At 33.7% G+C, this 17,147-nt stretch overlaps 1 protein-coding gene across 4 annotated transcripts; it reads left to right on the top strand.

The window, feature by feature from the left end:
• The first annotated feature begins 8,872 nt into the window (after nucleotides 1–8,872).
• Nucleotides 8,873–16,919, top strand: LOC109013125 (disease resistance protein RUN1-like). 4 transcript variants are annotated; one of them, XM_035690154.1, is made up of 7 exons: nucleotides 8,873–9,626; nucleotides 10,237–11,338; nucleotides 11,753–12,034; nucleotides 12,121–13,063; nucleotides 13,146–13,698; nucleotides 13,813–13,955; nucleotides 16,534–16,919. In XM_035690154.1, the coding sequence occupies exons 1-4, from the start codon at nucleotides 9,115–9,117 to the stop codon at nucleotides 12,739–12,741; spliced, it is 2,517 nt and encodes an 838-aa protein (XP_035546047.1). In that variant the 5' UTR covers nucleotides 8,873–9,114; the 3' UTR covers nucleotides 12,742–13,063; nucleotides 13,146–13,698; nucleotides 13,813–13,955; nucleotides 16,534–16,919. The 4 variants fall into 4 exon arrangements, with proteins under 4 accessions (XP_035546047.1, XP_035546048.1, XP_035546049.1 ...); XM_035690155.1 differs by having other exon boundaries at nucleotides 16,529–16,875; XM_035690156.1 differs by lacking the exon at nucleotides 16,534–16,919 and adding an exon at nucleotides 14,639–16,141.
• Nucleotides 16,920–17,147: the final 228 nt, after the last annotated feature.

The raw sequence follows: 17,147 nt of genomic DNA, 5'->3' as shown, positions 1-17,147 counted from the left end.
ATTGATTAACAAGTGGAATATAAGGCAAAAAATTTATCAAACATTTAATATCACCCTATGGAATAATGAGAGGATTATAAACGAATGGAAGATGAATAAATTGTAAACATTTATTTTCAAAAAAAATTACAATGTAATTCCGATAGCAAACATGTCAATGACAAAAGTAGTCACTCTACAAAGACTTGAGATTCTAAATGGTGCTTAACCAGATCATGATCTAGTCCTATCCCTTAATCCATAAAAAAAAAAGGAATAAGAAAAAACATGCACCACAATAACAACATGAGTAGTCGTGCATGGGGGTTCAACATTGAGAATAAAAATTAGTTGAGTAGATGCCATAAGTACTAGTATTATTAAACAACAACTTTATAGAAAGTTGAAATGAAGGGAACTTGGCTGCTGAAAATCTTCATCAATAAAGTAACTTTTTCCTATTGGGATTATTCTCAGATTGCATAATGTCAATACAAAGACATGACTGTAAGCTCATGAGAAGGAATACCAATCCCCCAACCAATCATATGTAATTTGAACGATTACATATTGACATATAATTTCCCTTTTAGGAATAATGAGTGTCCATCTTTCTTTATCAAACATATATCCATCATGTAGTTCAAAACCAATAAAAACAAAAATGACATATAATTAGTGCTTTGTCCATTATTTTTGCATTTGCAATCAACTATAGTGTTCATATTCTAATCCACTGCACTTAACTCCATAAAAAAAGTGACTTTATCTCGAACTTTTTAAAGATAGAAATGACTGATTTAGGTGAAATGGTTTAGGATTAGCTAGTGAGGGTAGCAAACAATCCCATGTTTTTCTTATTAAAAAAAAAAAAAATTAAGCATTGGATTCCCAAAATGTGGATAGTGTCCTTCACCTCATACTGGGAACTTTTCAAGATCCATCATTAACAAAAAAGCATATTTGTTTTGAATTTCCCAGTCAACATGCTATGTCTTCATGTACATGTCTATCATAATCTTTATATTATAATTCTATACCATTCTATTTGTTTTTTTATAAATAACTCTATAAAATACAAATTAAACAACACGCTGCCATTTTTTAATTGGTGGGTGCATGGTGGCTATTTTCTTCAAAAAAAAAAGAAAAAAAAAGATGGCCAATTCTATAATTGTGTAGCTCACTGAATCTTTGTCCAATTTTGGGGTGAAATTTATGAAGTCATAGTCAACCTTTTTTCCATGGAAGCACTTATTTTTGCCTTCAAACTCTAAATATTGAGATCTAGCAAGAAGTAGGCTTGTCAGGTATCTGCCTAAATCCACACTTGTCTACCAATTGTGGTTTGTGGGGGAGAGTGCAATCTTGCACCTGTCCTTTTCATTCACATTCTTTTTCTTATTTTACTGGTTTTATCTCTCTCCCAGAAGGTAATAAACTACAAGGTTGGGGGGTAGCACTAGAATGATGACTGGATGGACAACAATTGCAGCAATAACACTTGTTCCCATGAATTACATTAATAGTTCCGGTGAGATCCTCCTCATTGCACAGTCAACAATCAGAACTATGGATTTTCAACAAGCCACTGCAATTCAGGCTATAAATATTGAAAGTATATTACTTGCATTTTATTAAAAAAAAATTGATATACAGTGATAAGATAGGAGCATCTGTTGCTAAGTATAGAGCTTAAGGCTGTGATAAGTGATAGAGCTTTTAGGAATGGGCAGATCTAGTTTGTGAAGAGGGACGGCAACAACAGGGTTTCACATATATTATAAAAATTTGCTTTATCTTAGAATGATTTCAATGGTGGACCGAGAAGGGTGCTGAGTAAATTGTGCATAAGGTTATCTGAGGAAAACTTTGTAATGTGACATCATGAATGGAAGTTCATTATCGTATTAAAAAAAAAAAAATCTGAATTTCCATATATATAGTCATATATATTAAGCTGGTGCATGTGTTTAACAGAATTCTATGGAAATTAAGCATAGAAATATATTTACTAGACAGACCAGTAGCAATAGTCCGTTTTATACTCAATATAATATATATACTCCTATATATGAGTACACCAACAGCAAAAAATCTGATATTAGCCGTTTGTGAAAGAAAAAGGATCACTCCCTTCTTACATAATTAAAGGCACTATACTCTCAAGTTCAAGAAGTCAAAGACAAAACTTCGTTTCTAATAGGAGCAAGGCCATTGTAAATCTGCCAGTATATTAAAATGCTTTTTAATATACTGGCAGAAGCAAGTCAGAACTACAGACAATGCTTCCATGGATATTATATGAAATAAAGTCCTCATGATTTATGTATAAAGGGTTGGAATGGATAGTTGGTAATACATTACATATATATTGACAACGATATATATATATATATGCAGTCACAAATATATATGTGCCTTCCAATCCTTACCTATTTTAAACATACAGTCTGTATGGACTTTGGCATTGTGTATAAACCCTTTAATGTTGAGAGAGAGAGAGCGAGAGGGGGAGGAAGAGGATAAGGCCTTTTTGAGAGGTGGTCCTAGTGGATCTCAATCCATTTTGTCCAACATGTTTGCTGTGTTGGTCTGCTTGTAATTTATCTGCTAGTTCAGGATGATTAAAGCAAGGAATGAGCATGTAATATACCACGGAAAGCTTGGCCCAACCAAAAGCAGACAGAGTGCAAATGAATCCAGGCCAGCCTTTGGTGGAAGACAACCAATATGCTGGATATGTTACTGCAAAATAACCCAGTGGAAGAGCAATCTTCCACTGGTTTATTGAAGCAACAGAGACACATATAAGTGAAATTGGTGAAAGTAAGACAGAAACCAGCAACGTACTGGTTTATTACTTAACCAGAAGGCCTAAGGTTGAAGTGGAGAAGGAAGGTGGGGAAACTAAGGTGAGACAGATTGGTTCTAAACCAGATTGAATATAACACTGGAATGTTCTTATTCTCGTATCCTTTCTTAATAATAATTAACTAATAGTTGAGGTGTGATCATCAATCCCTCTATCTCAATGAGGCCAAGTTTTGGACCTTTAGACTCAAGCCTTAACTGTTTTTTTTTTCCTTGTCATTAGTAAATTATATAAGCAGACCTGTATATTTTTAAAACAATCATGACACCGTCTGAACATTCGTACAAGGGAAAGAGATGCCATTTGACCTATAGCTCATGATAGTGAACTTTCTAGTTTTTAGCAAATTCAAGCTTTGCACGTTGTTTATCATTATGTTTTTTAGCAGCATAACGGAACCAAGAAAACAAACAAGGTGGGTAACTCAGTGAAATATACAAGGGCCAGTTACGTGAAATGCCCCGTATCGTGTGAAAATCCCCAACTTTGTGCAACAACGTCACAAATTCATATACTCTAGGAAAAATGGCGGCACTTTCTTCAAGCATTATAAGAATTAATTTACTTACAATAAATCAGGTAAAAAAACAGGGCCATAAATTCTACAAGAAAAAGCTTCTGATTCAGCAAAAACAAGCAATATTTGGTGAATTAAAATTAAACCTCAAACAGAGGAACATGCACATTAGTTTCACAGAGGAAAAAAATAATTGTACGTCTAAAAAAAACTACTTTTGTAATGCAACCTACTCGTGAAGGGGAAAGATAAATGCAATGGCAAAAAGAGATACCTGGAGCCTCGATCGATCATTCTTGAAAACCCCAAAATCATAAGTTCTATGTCGAAATGGAGGCACGAAAGTGAAATTTGTAAGGGAAGCTGGAAACGTAGGACCTAGCTTTCCAAAGAGAGACAATATTCAAGTGGAAAGAAGGTCGTGTGCACACTAGGGTAGCCAATTGTGGGATTTGAAGTTCTGTGAAGTTGCTGAACCAAGAACGACGGAAGGGAGAAGGCCGGTGTGGGGAAATGGGACTCGGAAAATGGGCCAAAAGCTCAATACAGAGGAGTGGACGTCGTGAGAGAACATTGTAAGGGTGAAGCTTGCAGGGTTTGAAAATGGAGTCTGTTGGTGCTTAGGGTCGAAGTGCAGGAGGGAAAACATGTGGGGAAATAAGTTTGGGGGAAACAGGGCTTTTGGCGCGCCCCTATGCTTCAATCCCGGCGAAAATCACAGCGACATAAAACAATATTTTATCTTGCGACGCACAAAAGCGTCGAAACTAACAATAAATCGCCGCCAAAAACATTTTAATTAAAACCCAGCGTGCTAGTGCACGTGCGATTTAAGACGCCCGCAGCAAAACGTAGGAATTCTTGAATTTATAAAACCTTTCACCTGTTGATAACATAAACAAGCAAAAACACGATTTGATCTGCAATGGATCATCAAGGGACAGAAACGCCATTTCATAGCAGACGTGGCACTACCATGAGTGGACATATGGTGGTGCCACGTTACGATTTAAATATGAAAATTAGTGATTTTTTTCTATTCAATTTTTTTATTTACATTTTTTTATTATTTTTAAATATTTAAAAAAATATATAAAAAAAATATATCAATATATTAAAAATTATTTTCTTAATCATTAAATAAAAACTAAAAACTAAAAAAAAAATTAACTGAGCAATCAAATGGAATGATAACAAGTGGGCGGCTTAGTAATTTTTTTTATGTCAAAATGATACAATTACAACTAGGCCTGCACATTCGGCCCCGCCCACTAGTTTTTTGGCCCGACCCCAGTTGACCTGCTACCATGAATTTCTACCCATTTGGGCCGGGTAGAAATTAATCGGTTTTTTTTTTCTTCCTACGTAAGATAAATGATTCCCCTGCTTTGAAAATTCCGCACCCGTCATTGCTTCTTTTGATTCCGTTATAAAAAAGTAATGTCATCACTTTGGTTCTTTTGATTTTTTTTTCTCATCCTTTTTCTAAATAATGCGTACAAATATATATATATATGTATATAATTATATTCCTTTTGTCAATGATAGTTAATTTATTGATAAGCAAAGGTAACAAAAGGAAAACGTGGAGCCAGAGCATAGATTGGATCCCAAATGACTGAACAATAAACCTCCATTACAACAAATATACAATATAGAATATGCAGACCAAAAGAAATTATTAAGTGATATAAAAATAAATATTAGGAAAAACTATAATAGATATGTAAGTAAGAAATATGTTAAATTTGTAGAAGTGTCACTTCTAAAAGAATTTATAGTATGAACTGACATATAATTATCATATAAAAACATGAGAAAATATAATAATTCGTCATTAGTATACATTATCTAATGGAGAATCTTGGGTGATTCTTCCAAAGCCTCAAATGGAGAATCTTGAATGGCTATCAGCTGCCAATCCAATCCAATCCAATCAAACATGAAAGTGCATAGTATGAAGGACATGAATTACTGTGATTGTATTGAAGATTGTCAACTAAGTCTATCAATTAATACCTGTGCTTTAGTGCTTTGAGTTTGAGAATCAGACAACTGTTTTACCAATCCTTGTTTAGCCCGAATAGTTCTTGGCATATGCCTCTTTTTTAAAACCTCTACCTTTCTTTTTCTCTTTTGTCATTTTCTCATTTTTTTCAGTGATAGCTTTTTTTCTTTTACTGATTCTTGACTAAAAATGGTGAGTAAACAGCATAAACTTATGGTTTGTTTTGGAACTTTAGCACATGATGCACAACCCTTGACATTTTCCCTCTGAAAATTCTACAATATTTTCTTGATTTCCTTTTAGGTATGAAAAAGCCGCCATTTAAAACTTCAAAATGATAGAACATATAAACCTAAATGAAGATATGTGACCTGTCGTCTTGTATTTAAATCTATAACATATCCAATAATGTTTTGCCATTGAAATCTGCAGAAGTGAACTGATGCTATGCTAAACAATCACGGCTTGAAATACCAACTCAATTTATTTGGGACTTTACTCTCTCTCTCTCTCTCTCTCTCTCTCAGTTTGGGAATAATCTGCAGAAGTAGCTGATGTTGTTTGGTTCTGTCAAACAGTTTTGGTGTAGACTCCAGAGTCACTCTCTTTCTTACTTGCTCGCTTAAAGTCTTGTTAATTATGTAAAGGAGGGACAGGCCGGGGAGCTCATGCGGGGAGTCGGACCCACATACGCGGTTTCTGAACAACCATTACTATCAAGTTGTATACTTTTGAATTCTTCTTTATTGATTTCTTGAAGTGCTTTAAATTTTTGGCAGTAGTCTGCTTTAGTAGTGCTTTTACATCGAACCAATCACTTTAAAGAGCATACAAAGTACCTCCCCTGTAAATTAAAAACTCAATTACAAGATGACTTCTTCCATGGCCTTCCAAGCAGCTTCTTCCTCCGGCCTCTCGTCCACTTCTTCTTCCATCCGTTCGTGGATCGAACAGGTCAGTACCTAAACTTCCTTTTATCTTCTTCATGCACAAACATGCATTACAAGGATGTTTGATAAGCCCAACTTGCACCCATTCACACACAGTTCTGAACTAAACTTCTTGCGTGTAAAATAAACGTCCAGACCGGATAACTACTAGACTTTCCAGATCTCTTAATGTGGGAGGATTGTAGATTTTATCACATTAAGTAAGCACCTACTCAATAATTTACAACACTTTAAGAAAGTTGCTTTTAACACGTCTGACCCACTTGTCTTGTACTTTTTTCCACTATATATATATATATATATTTATATATATGCATGCACATGATGAATAATGATAGATAATATTATATATGTGCATTTAAATTTGGAAATAATATATTTAACTTTTTTTTTTTATAAAGAGAAAAATAAACCTGAAAAGAATATAAAGCTATGACTAATTTCATTAATAGATGACATTATAATAAAAATGGTTTCACAAAGATGCATGCATGGTCATGAGGGGACAACATGGGGCAACTAAAGGATAAATGATATTAAATGCAAAGTATGTGTAACACCCCAAATCTTTAAGCTCCTAGATTAAGAAAGTTAGGAGGTGGACTAGATTAGGGTTTCTAGTTTTAGGAAGTAGATTTAGACTTAGCCCAATAAGTGGGCCCATGCCCATTTAAGGCCCAAGTGTTATGCTCGCCTAAGCCCACTAAAGAGCTTATGGGAGTAAGCACTCGAGGTTACTACAAAAACCTACCTTAAGTAGAACTCCTAGTTAGAGTAGAACACCCAATTAGAATAAAACTCCTAGTTAGAGCATGACTCCTAGTTTAAGTGAAAATCCTAACTTCACGCATGACTCCTAATCTATTGGTAACTCCTAGTCTTCCTAGTTTAATTATAACTCCTAACCTAAGGCACTTAAGCAGACCACAATTCCTAGCCCTATCCGGAAACCTAGGGAAGACCTTGTCTAGGTTAAAACTCTAAATGTCCTAGCCAATCCAAAACTGTAATACCCGTCCTTATGGTAAGACTTTAGAAAATAATTTTAGAAAATGAGACGAGAATTACTAACCCTTTTAAAACTTTTTTCCCTTTCATTCCTAGGATATGAAAGGCTTTTAGTTTAAAACTAAAATCTACTCTATAAATCTATGAGAGAGTTTTGCAGTGGAAATTATTAAATTAAATTAAAAGGCCTTTTACAAAAATATGACTTTCATACATTACGTTAAACCGCCTAGGCTTCTGTCACACTTCTCTTGGGCCATATCTGTCCTGATGCTTCTTCATCATTTTGTCCTTGAGATGGAGAGAGACATACATAAAAACTAAAGTGAATCGAATACTTAGTAAGTATTACTTTATACTGTAAAAATATACTAACATAGATTTTCATTCATTCATTCCTCATTCATCTACATACTTTATGTAAAATATTCACTTCATTTGAAAATATTACAATGTGAGACTTTTCTTTAAAAAAAGGGTTTTCATTTCATAAAACGTTCCCACACGTTGTACATTCATTCATAAGGAAATTAAAAACCATTCATACATTCATTTACTCTTTTCACTTTTTCTCTGACTGGTACACACCGTTACGCCCTGTGTGTTGGGTTAGCTGTCTTTTGGACCCGGATTCCGCCCATGGCCACAGGTTGGGAATCCCTTTCAGTTAGAGGGTAGCACTGGGTGCACTACCAGTACTACTTATCCGGCATTGCAATCTGCCTAGTCCTTTGGTACCATTATTCATTCATTCAGTCATGGTCGTTACGTATTTTCATACATTAAAACATTCATTCATTTCCTTTCCTTTCATTCAGTCATTCCAGTCTTTTCCTTTTTCATTTCTTTTCAGTCATCAGTCCATTTCATTTCATAAACATCATTTACAAGCATAAACATAACGTTTATCTAATCATGTTTTTGATGTTTCCTCCTCTCGATGACACACTCCACATGGCTGCCTCTGTCATACCCAATGCATCCACCTCCACGTTTATCTTCATTCATTACATAGCAATTATATCAATTTTTTATTTTTATTTTTATTTTAATTTGACATCTTCATGTGGTTGTCCCCCATTAAAATGTTCTTTTTTCTAATCATGTTTTTATTCTTATCATTTCAAGTCTTCTACATTGATGCGATATTTTAAGTGACTTTTTTGTATGCTTATAGATGTGCAATTTTGGATGTACAAGGCTTTCCTCTAACCATAAAAATATTACATAAAAATAATCATACAAATTAATATGACTTGATATAGTTTGTCGGATTATAAAATTACTTTTATTATAAAATAAATATAACAGATCAGACGAAACTATATCAATTTGTGAGATTACTTTAATAGATGACAACTCTGTTATTGATTTCTTGCGGTATATAATATAAAAATAAATAAATAATTCTTTGCATCTTTAAAACATTTAAAAGAATATTATAATATTTAAAAATATTGAATATTACAAAAAATATATATTATCTTTAATTAACCAAACATCTTATATGATTCTCAGGGGTTGGACTAGTTTTGCATAAATCAGCGATCAAAGGTTCTTGCTCAAAAAAAAAAAAAAAAGCGATCAAAGGTTCCAAATATGTGCAAGGCAAGTGCATGAAAGAATACTGTTTATGTAAAGGAAGGACAGGGGAGCTCAGGTGCAGGGCCACATACGCGGTTTCAGAACAACCATTACTATCAATAGCACATCCCCACTTTTCCCCTTTCTTTGACCCACTTCTTTATAATTGCACCTCTCTTGTGAGCATCAGAAGATGACTTCTTCCATGGACTTACAAGGAGCTTCTTTATCGCTCTCGTCTTCTTCTTCTTCCATCTGTTCGTGGACTCACGATGTATTCTTGAGTTTTAGAGGTGAGGATGTTCGCCAAAAATTTATTTCTCATCTATACCATGCTTTGCATCATAGGGGAATCAATACTTGCATAGACAAGAATCTTGAAAGAGGAGAAGAGATTTCGCCGGAAATTTTCAAAGCTATTGAAAGATCAATGATTTCTATCATTGTACTCTCTAAAAACTATTCAGAGTCCAGATGGTGTTTAGATGAGCTACTAAAGATCCTTGAGTGTAAGGAAAATGTAAAACAAATTGTCCTACCCTTGTTTTACGATGTATCTCCATCAGAAGTACGACATCAAAAAGGAAATTTTGGAGAAGCATTTGCTAAACTTGGATGTAAGATCAAGGATGAAGTAAAGGTTACAAAGTGGAAGGCAGCTTTACAAAAAGTAGCCAATTTTTTCAGATTCACATTAGGGGACAGGTACTTTTAATGAGCTATGCTTTTATATTTGTTTACATGCGATGTTAAAGAGAATCTAAGAATTTGCAAATTGATTAAGATATGATGCGTTGCCAAACTATTTGATATTTATCAGTCTCTTGCATACCGTACTTAAATTAGAAATCTTTTCTTATTGAGGGTTTTAAGATCGTACTACCACATTCATTTCACATGAAGTTTATAGGAGAAACAGAACAAAGAACATGAAAATATATAAATCAAAATCTTCTCTCTATTTTTTTTTCTTTTATTTTTGGGTTCTATAAAAATAAACAAATGTTTTATGCATCCATTTGTTTAGAGATATACAGACTGAAAAATACTCTTAGTTATAAGTTTCAGAATTAAGGGAGATACAAATTCAAGAATGGAAAAAAAAATAGCTAAAATATTTAATAATTCATATAAAGAATGAAAAATGTAAATATGAGAAGAGCATAAGGAAGAAGAAAGGCTACTTTTGACATGGTAATCTATTAGTGTCATTTTGCAATGGATAAAAAAAGACAATGTTTACCAAATCATCTTTATGCATGTATTACGGTGAAAAGTCTTAACTATTTTAATTTCTTGTCTTTTATATTGATAGGAATGAATCAGAGTTTATTGAGGAAATCAGTAAATGGGTGGACTCAATAATGGTGAATCGTACATTTCTTAATGTTGCAAAGTATCCAGTTGGAATAGAGTCACGTGTACGAGACATTTATCAGCATTTAAGTATAGGAAGGAATGATATTATATGCATGGTAGGGATATTTGGAACCGGTGGAATTGGTAAGACAACTATTTCAAAAGAGATCTATAACAGGATTTCTTATCAATTTGAAGGAAGTTGTTTCTTGAAAAATATTAGAGAAACTTCAAAAGCAGGTGGTCTGATCCAGCTGCAAAAAACACTTCTTTATGAGATTTTGGGAATAAGTTTGGATTGTCATGACATTGACAGAGGCATCAATGTGATTAGGCATAGACTTTGCTCTAAAAGGGTTCTCCTAATTCTTGATGATGTGAATGAATTGGTCCAACTAGAAACATTAGCTGGAGCTCTTGATTGGTTTGGTTCAGGAAGTAGAATCATCATAACAACAAGAGATCAACATTTATTAAATTTCTCTAAAGCTGTTTCAAAATATGAGTTGAAGATTTTGGCTAAAGATGAAGCTCTTAAGCTCTTTAGCTTGCATGCTTTTGAGAAAGATGAACCGCTTGACAATTATGTAGAACTCTCTAAACAAGTATTGCAATATGCTCAAGGTCTTCCACTTGCTTTAACAGTGATAGGTTCAACTCTAAAAGATCGAAGCATTCATCAATGGAAAAGTGTATTGAATAAATATAAACAAATACCCGATGTAAATATTCAAAGTGTACTTCGAGTAAGTTATGATGGATTGGAAGATAATGAGAAGGACATGTTTCTTGATATTGCATGTTTCTTCAAAGGAGAACCTTTGGCTGATATCATTAAAATATTTGACAATTGTGGTTTCTCTTCTGATTATGGTATATGGAGGCTTGTAGACAAGTGTCTTATCACTGTTGATGAGTGGAATAAAAGTGTTTGGATGCATGACTTGCTACAATATATGGGTCGAGAAATTGTTCGACTACAATCACCAAAAGAACCTGGCGAACGTAGTAGATTATGGTTTCATGAGGATGTTCGTCACGTGTTGGAAGAAAGTATGGTAAGAGTCACAAAAAAAAAAAATTATTTAGTTTTACATTTATTTCCTTTTTTAGTAGTGAAACCTACTGGAATATATATATATATATATCTCTTGTAAATCGAAATGATTTTTAGTTATATATAGAATCTTTTTAATTAAGTTGCATCAATAAAAGTATCAAATGTCCTTTTTTATTTCAAATATCCTATTATTTTCTTCGTGAGTGTCTTTATTTTGTGAAAATTTTTCGAGTCACATGTGAGTTGGGAAGAGATATTCTTTGATTATTTTTATTTTTTATTTTATTTTATTTTTTTATACTGGAGACTATTTAGCATTTTAAATTTCAGCAATAAAAAAAATACCAAAAATAGCTTCATTTTATGCATTAGTTTTACTAACACTCTTGTCATGTATTTTCTCACGTCTCAGGGTACAAACAAAATCGAAGGCATTATAGTAGAAATGCCCAAAGGTGAAGAAATGATTATTTCGAGTCCCGAAGCATTTGTACAGATGAAAAGACTTAGAGTGTTTATCAATCGTAATGCAAGTTTTTCAAATGGACCTAATTATCTCTCCAACGAGTTGAGAGTACTTGATTGGTTTGAATATCCGCTACAATCTTTGCCACCCAATTTTCATGGAAATAAACTCATTATCTTTAAAATGCGTGGTAGCTTCATCAAGGAGTTAAGCTTCATCAAGTTCAAGGTACGTACAATATAATCTTCAATAACTTCTTTTCTTTAATCTATATGGTTAACTCCTTTTAATTTATTTTTTTCCTTTTTTAACAGAATGTGACAACTATGGGTTTCAATGATTGTAATTTGTTAACCAAAGTCCCGGATCTTTCAAGCATGCCAAATTTGAAGGAATTGATTGTTGAAAAGTGTACAAGTTTAGTTGAGGTGCACGATTCTGTTGGATCCTTGGATAATCTTTTAAAATTGAGTTTTCGTGAATGCTCTAACCTCCAAATATTTCCAAGAAGACTCAAGTTGAGATCTTTACGCGACCTTAATCTTTGTGATTGCCCAAACCTTCGTGAATTTCCTGAAATTGGTTGTGAAATGAAGTATTTACATTCATTACATCTACTTCGCACCGCAGTGGAAGAACTACCCATATCTATTAGGAACCTCACTGGACTTGATGTTTTATTTATAAATGGCTGTAAAAACCTTGTGCGTCCCCCAACTAACAGCATTCTTGTACTGCAAAATTTACGCACGCTTGGAATTGGTGGTCCAACGGTGGAAGACCAGATTTTATTGAGGGAAGAAAAACTCCTTGAATTCGTTGGAATTGCCGCATCCGACGAATTCAAGCAATGCATTACAAGTGTTGAATCTTCCAAATTGTCCCCAAACAGAATCGAGTTTCTTTCCAAAATCAAGTTTATTTACCAAGTTTAATTCCTCGGCCACTTTGAACAGGTTAATTTTATCGGAAATTGAGATGGTTAGCCTTCCCACGTGCATCGAAGGATTTGTTGCACTCAGTGAACTCTACTTGCGGGATTGCGAGAAACTTGAAGAAATTTTAGAACTTCCACCAAATATAAAAAGTGTAGATGCAACGGGATGCATGTCGTTACAAAGATTTTCCGAAGTATCAAGAATATTGAAATTCAATGGAAGCCACATCAGGTCGCTAAGAATGATTCAATTGGGTGGATGCGAAAAAATGCACGAGGAGATTTGGAATTATATAGTGCCAAATCCTTTACTGTGGAAGGTATGTATATATGTTTCTCATTCTCTCTCAATTCTTTATAAGATGCATGACTTGTAAACTGATGATGATATTGGTTTAACAGAGACATTATAAGGCCACTGCATTATTGGAAAATGAGATTCCAGAGTGGTTTCGGTATCAGAAAGAATTTTTAGAAACTGAAATTGTCAAGAGTGGGAATGATTGTGGTTTCCAACTGAGGAAAAATGAGGAATGAGTAATAAATATTGAGGGGCCACACTATTTGGAAGATATAAGTGGGATTGTAGTATATGCCCTTGTGTTTTATAAAGAAGCTCGGGAAAGTACAGATTTTATTTATGATGCTGAGATAACCAGTAACAACTCCAATCATGTTTGCCGTATCGATTTTAATGAAGTGGTCAATTTGATTAATATTGATGGTACGGGTGGAAGCGGATATGATGTAAAGGTGGGGTACTCCGATTTAGAATCATTTGAGCTAAAGGTTTTGGATAATTTGAGAGTTCACCTTCGTCCTGATCCCGATGTTTGGGATCCTTATCATTTGTTGGTACCCTTTTATAGAAGTTGCGGAGTCAATGTTGTATACAAGCACGAGAGCAGAGCACATAAAAGAAGAAAAATGGATTGAATTATTTTGGGATTTTCAGGTGAGACTTCCCTTTCATTTTTGTTTGTTTTCTCTGCCTTTTAGACTTGATTTGGTATTTGCCACTGGAAACAAGAGCCCATTTTATTAGCTCAATGATGTTACTATCTCACAGTACTCTTGGAATCCAATCCGTAGCCTTACACAAAAGAAAAGAGGGATTCTTAAACTGGGGGCATCAAACTTCCAAATTTGGTGGAGAAAACTGGGGGCCTCAAACTTCCAAATTTGGTGGAGAAAGACTATCATGATCCAAAGGTAAACTTGGAGTTAGAGCTTCAACTTGGTATCAAGCATGCATTTCAAACATTAATTAGCTTGGAAGGTTTTTACTTTGTTCGTTTACTTATAGCCATTAGTTTGTTTCTTGGATGATGAATTCAAGTGTTGTGCTGCCCTGAAAGTTTTCTTCTATATCATTATTACAGCAAGTATATGCTAAACACGCTCAGCTGAAAAATCAGAAAACACCTCTTCTCATTCCATTAAAAAATTTCCATTAAGTTGGAGAGCAACATATACTACAAAAACAAAAAAGTATTCATCGATATGCATGCATAATACATATTTGTCGTAATGTCTCTGTATTTTGTGTTGTTTTCTAAATTCATCATCCAACACTAGCCTCATATAGTATTAACCCGCTATATTTTGTATTTATATCAATTTTGTATACCAACAATCTTTATGATTTATTAGAAATTGAAATTGTTAAGAGTTCGGTTAATACCCAACTGAAGGGAAAAGAAGCATGGGTAATAGATGTTGAAGGGCCACACTAGTTTGAGGAGATAAGTGGAATTGTATTGTATCCTGTTCTGTTATTTTAAGAACATGGTATGTCTAGGTGTTTTATTTATGATGCTGAGATAACTTGTAACAACTCAAATCATGTATGTCAAGAAAATAAGGTGGAATTGGTTAATGATTTTTTTGATTAGAAGGAGATCCGAATATCATGTATGGTTGGGGAACACCAATGTAGCATCTTTTGGGCTAAAGGTTTTGGACAATTTGCAAGTTGGATTTTATCCCAATGATAATCCAAGGAGGGGTACCATTTTAAGCCAATGTGGTATACAAGCATGAAAGGAGACCAAGTAAAAAATAGAAAAATGGATGAATTCGATCTTCCATGAAGTCCTCAACAAATGAACCCAAGTCGCCCCTCTGTCGCTACTATTTCTTTTGGTTGGAATATCTTCATCTATCTTCAACTTTGAATGACCTTGGAATCCAATTGGAGTCAGAGCTTGACTTAGAATCAAACACAACCGATTATTTGCGATGGATGAATGACTTATACGTTTAAAAGAGCTGAATCTTAAGACCACTCCACTACTGCCATGTCATCCATCTCTCTCTCTTTCTGTCACTCTTCTTTGGTTATTTATACAGTTGAACAATTTGGAGTTAGCCTTCAACCTTGCTAAAAATGGAGAATCTTCCTGCTACCAATTAGCTTGTAATCTTTTCTCTTCGATCATTTACTTATAACCATTGGTTTGTTTCTTGGATTTTGAATTTAAGTGTTGTGCTGCCCTGAAAAGTTTCTTATTACAACAAGTATCTGCTAAAAACGCTCATCGACACCTATTTAATATCTCATTTTCAGTCTAGATAGATCGAAACACTAAGAAATTACTTCAGAATTATGAGTGAGATCCATGATATTGAGGCAGTTTGGCAATAGAGATGCATTTTTCTTGGGTTCATCTCTTCTGAAATCAACATTATTACTCCACATTAAAAGGCAGCGCTATTCTCATGGATTGATATGCATAATGCATATTTCTTGTAATTTCTTTGTATTTTGTGTTGTTTTCTACATAAATGCACCTAGACTCCTTTAAACACCCGTATAGTATATATATGAAAGACAATCAGAACAAGGGCTTCTTATGTCTTTTTGAGAAAGTTCTTTTTCAATACCTAAACTTGTTTATATCTTCCTCAAGCACAAACATAGCATGTTTGACAAGCCAACTTTACACCCATTTACACGAATTTGAACTAAAGTCCTTCTGCATAAAACAACTATGGATACCGGATATCAGTAAGCTCCATTTGGATGTTGAGCTGAATTGAGATGAGTTAAATTCTTTATGAATAGTAGTGAGTTGAGATATTAGAGCGAGTTTTATGGGGCTCGCCTCAGATGAGTTTATATGTTTAGATATTAAAATGAGTAGATGTATTTATGAGAAGTTAAGAAAGGTTGTGGGTCACACGTGTAAAGATGTGTTGAGTTGAAAAAAATTGTAAATTCCACTTGTAAAGAGATTTTGAGTTGAGTGATATTTAGTGACTTGAGAGTTATATATTTGGATGTTAGGATAGGTCGAAAACAGAACCCAATTGAGATGAGTTGAGCTCATTCAAGGATCCAAATGAAGTCAAGTTGCGTTTGGGTAGTGAGTTAATTTCATATATTCTGTGAATAGTAGTAAAAAGGTAATTATAGAATATTAAATAATAATAAATAGTAGTAAAAAGTATGTAAAAAAATAATAATAAAATATTAAATAGTATACTCTATTATCCAAACTAGCCTTTAATCATGATTGTATAAGAGTATTTATAAAGGTTTGCAAGGTGTAAACAACCTAAAAGGAAAGGATAAATACATTAAAGAAGCTGATATTGATTGCTCTGTTTGGAACTCATTATGGAATGTTTTCCTACCAGTGGTCTGCATTGACTTGCTTTTTTCTTTTCTTTTTTATTTATAGAGATGGAGTGATTTGTTCCGGTGATAGTGTCATTGATGACTTGCCCTGTTTTCTCTTTTACACTTGTGGAAGAGTCATAATCAAATGTATGTTTAATAGGACAGATCAGGTGATGGACCTACACGGCTGAAGATATTACTTGGAAAGAGAGGCGTTGTATCGGTTGGAGATCATCTCATTTCTTTCTTTCTTTCTTTGTTTTTAATGTTACTTTACAGCCTACCAAACTTGACCATTCCATCGTTGCAATTTGGCTACCCCTTGGGCAGGTTCATGTATTTGTTTTGCTCACTTCTCCGAGAAGATTAGCTTTTCATGAGGATATTTCGTATCTTCTTTGTTTTGTTAACTTAAAGTGACTGGTGGCTAATATGTAAATTAAGGGTACAAGAAACAAAGAAATATTCATATTGTCAAAAATATTATAATGGCTAATATGTGAGAATTTTAAGAGACTCCAAACTCAAATTCATCATTAAATTTCTTGTCCTTTTGTTTGTATTAGTAGAATACGACCATACCGTCATGACATCAATGACTTTCTCACCTATTTTCTGTGTCCTAAATTAATGCCCCGTAATTTGCTCGTCCTTTTAGTCAAATTTATTATATTCAACATATAAAATATAAAATAATATATATTATTAATTAATAATAAATTATAAATTATGTAATAATTTATGCTATTATATATAAATAGTTAATACATGATATATTC

The sequence above is a fragment of the Juglans regia genome, chromosome 5, assembly GCF_001411555.2.
Source record: "Juglans regia cultivar Chandler chromosome 5, Walnut 2.0, whole genome shotgun sequence".
Classification (NCBI taxonomy): domain Eukaryota; kingdom Viridiplantae; phylum Streptophyta; class Magnoliopsida; order Fagales; family Juglandaceae; genus Juglans; species Juglans regia.
Note: the sequence above shows the minus strand (reverse complement) of the source record. Positions and strands in the feature narration are given on the sequence as shown.

Coding starts and splice junctions, on each gene's coding strand:
- LOC109013125 (XM_035690154.1), top strand. CDS start 9,115: ATGACTTCTTCCATGGACTTACAAGGAGCTTCTTTATCGCTCTCGTCT. Junction 9,627..10,236: donor AGATTCACATTAGGGGACAG/GTACTTTTAATG, acceptor TTATATTGATAG/GAATGAATCAGAGTTTATTG. Junction 11,339..11,752: donor ACGTGTTGGAAGAAAGTATG/GTAAGAGTCACA, acceptor CTCACGTCTCAG/GGTACAAACAAAATCGAAGG.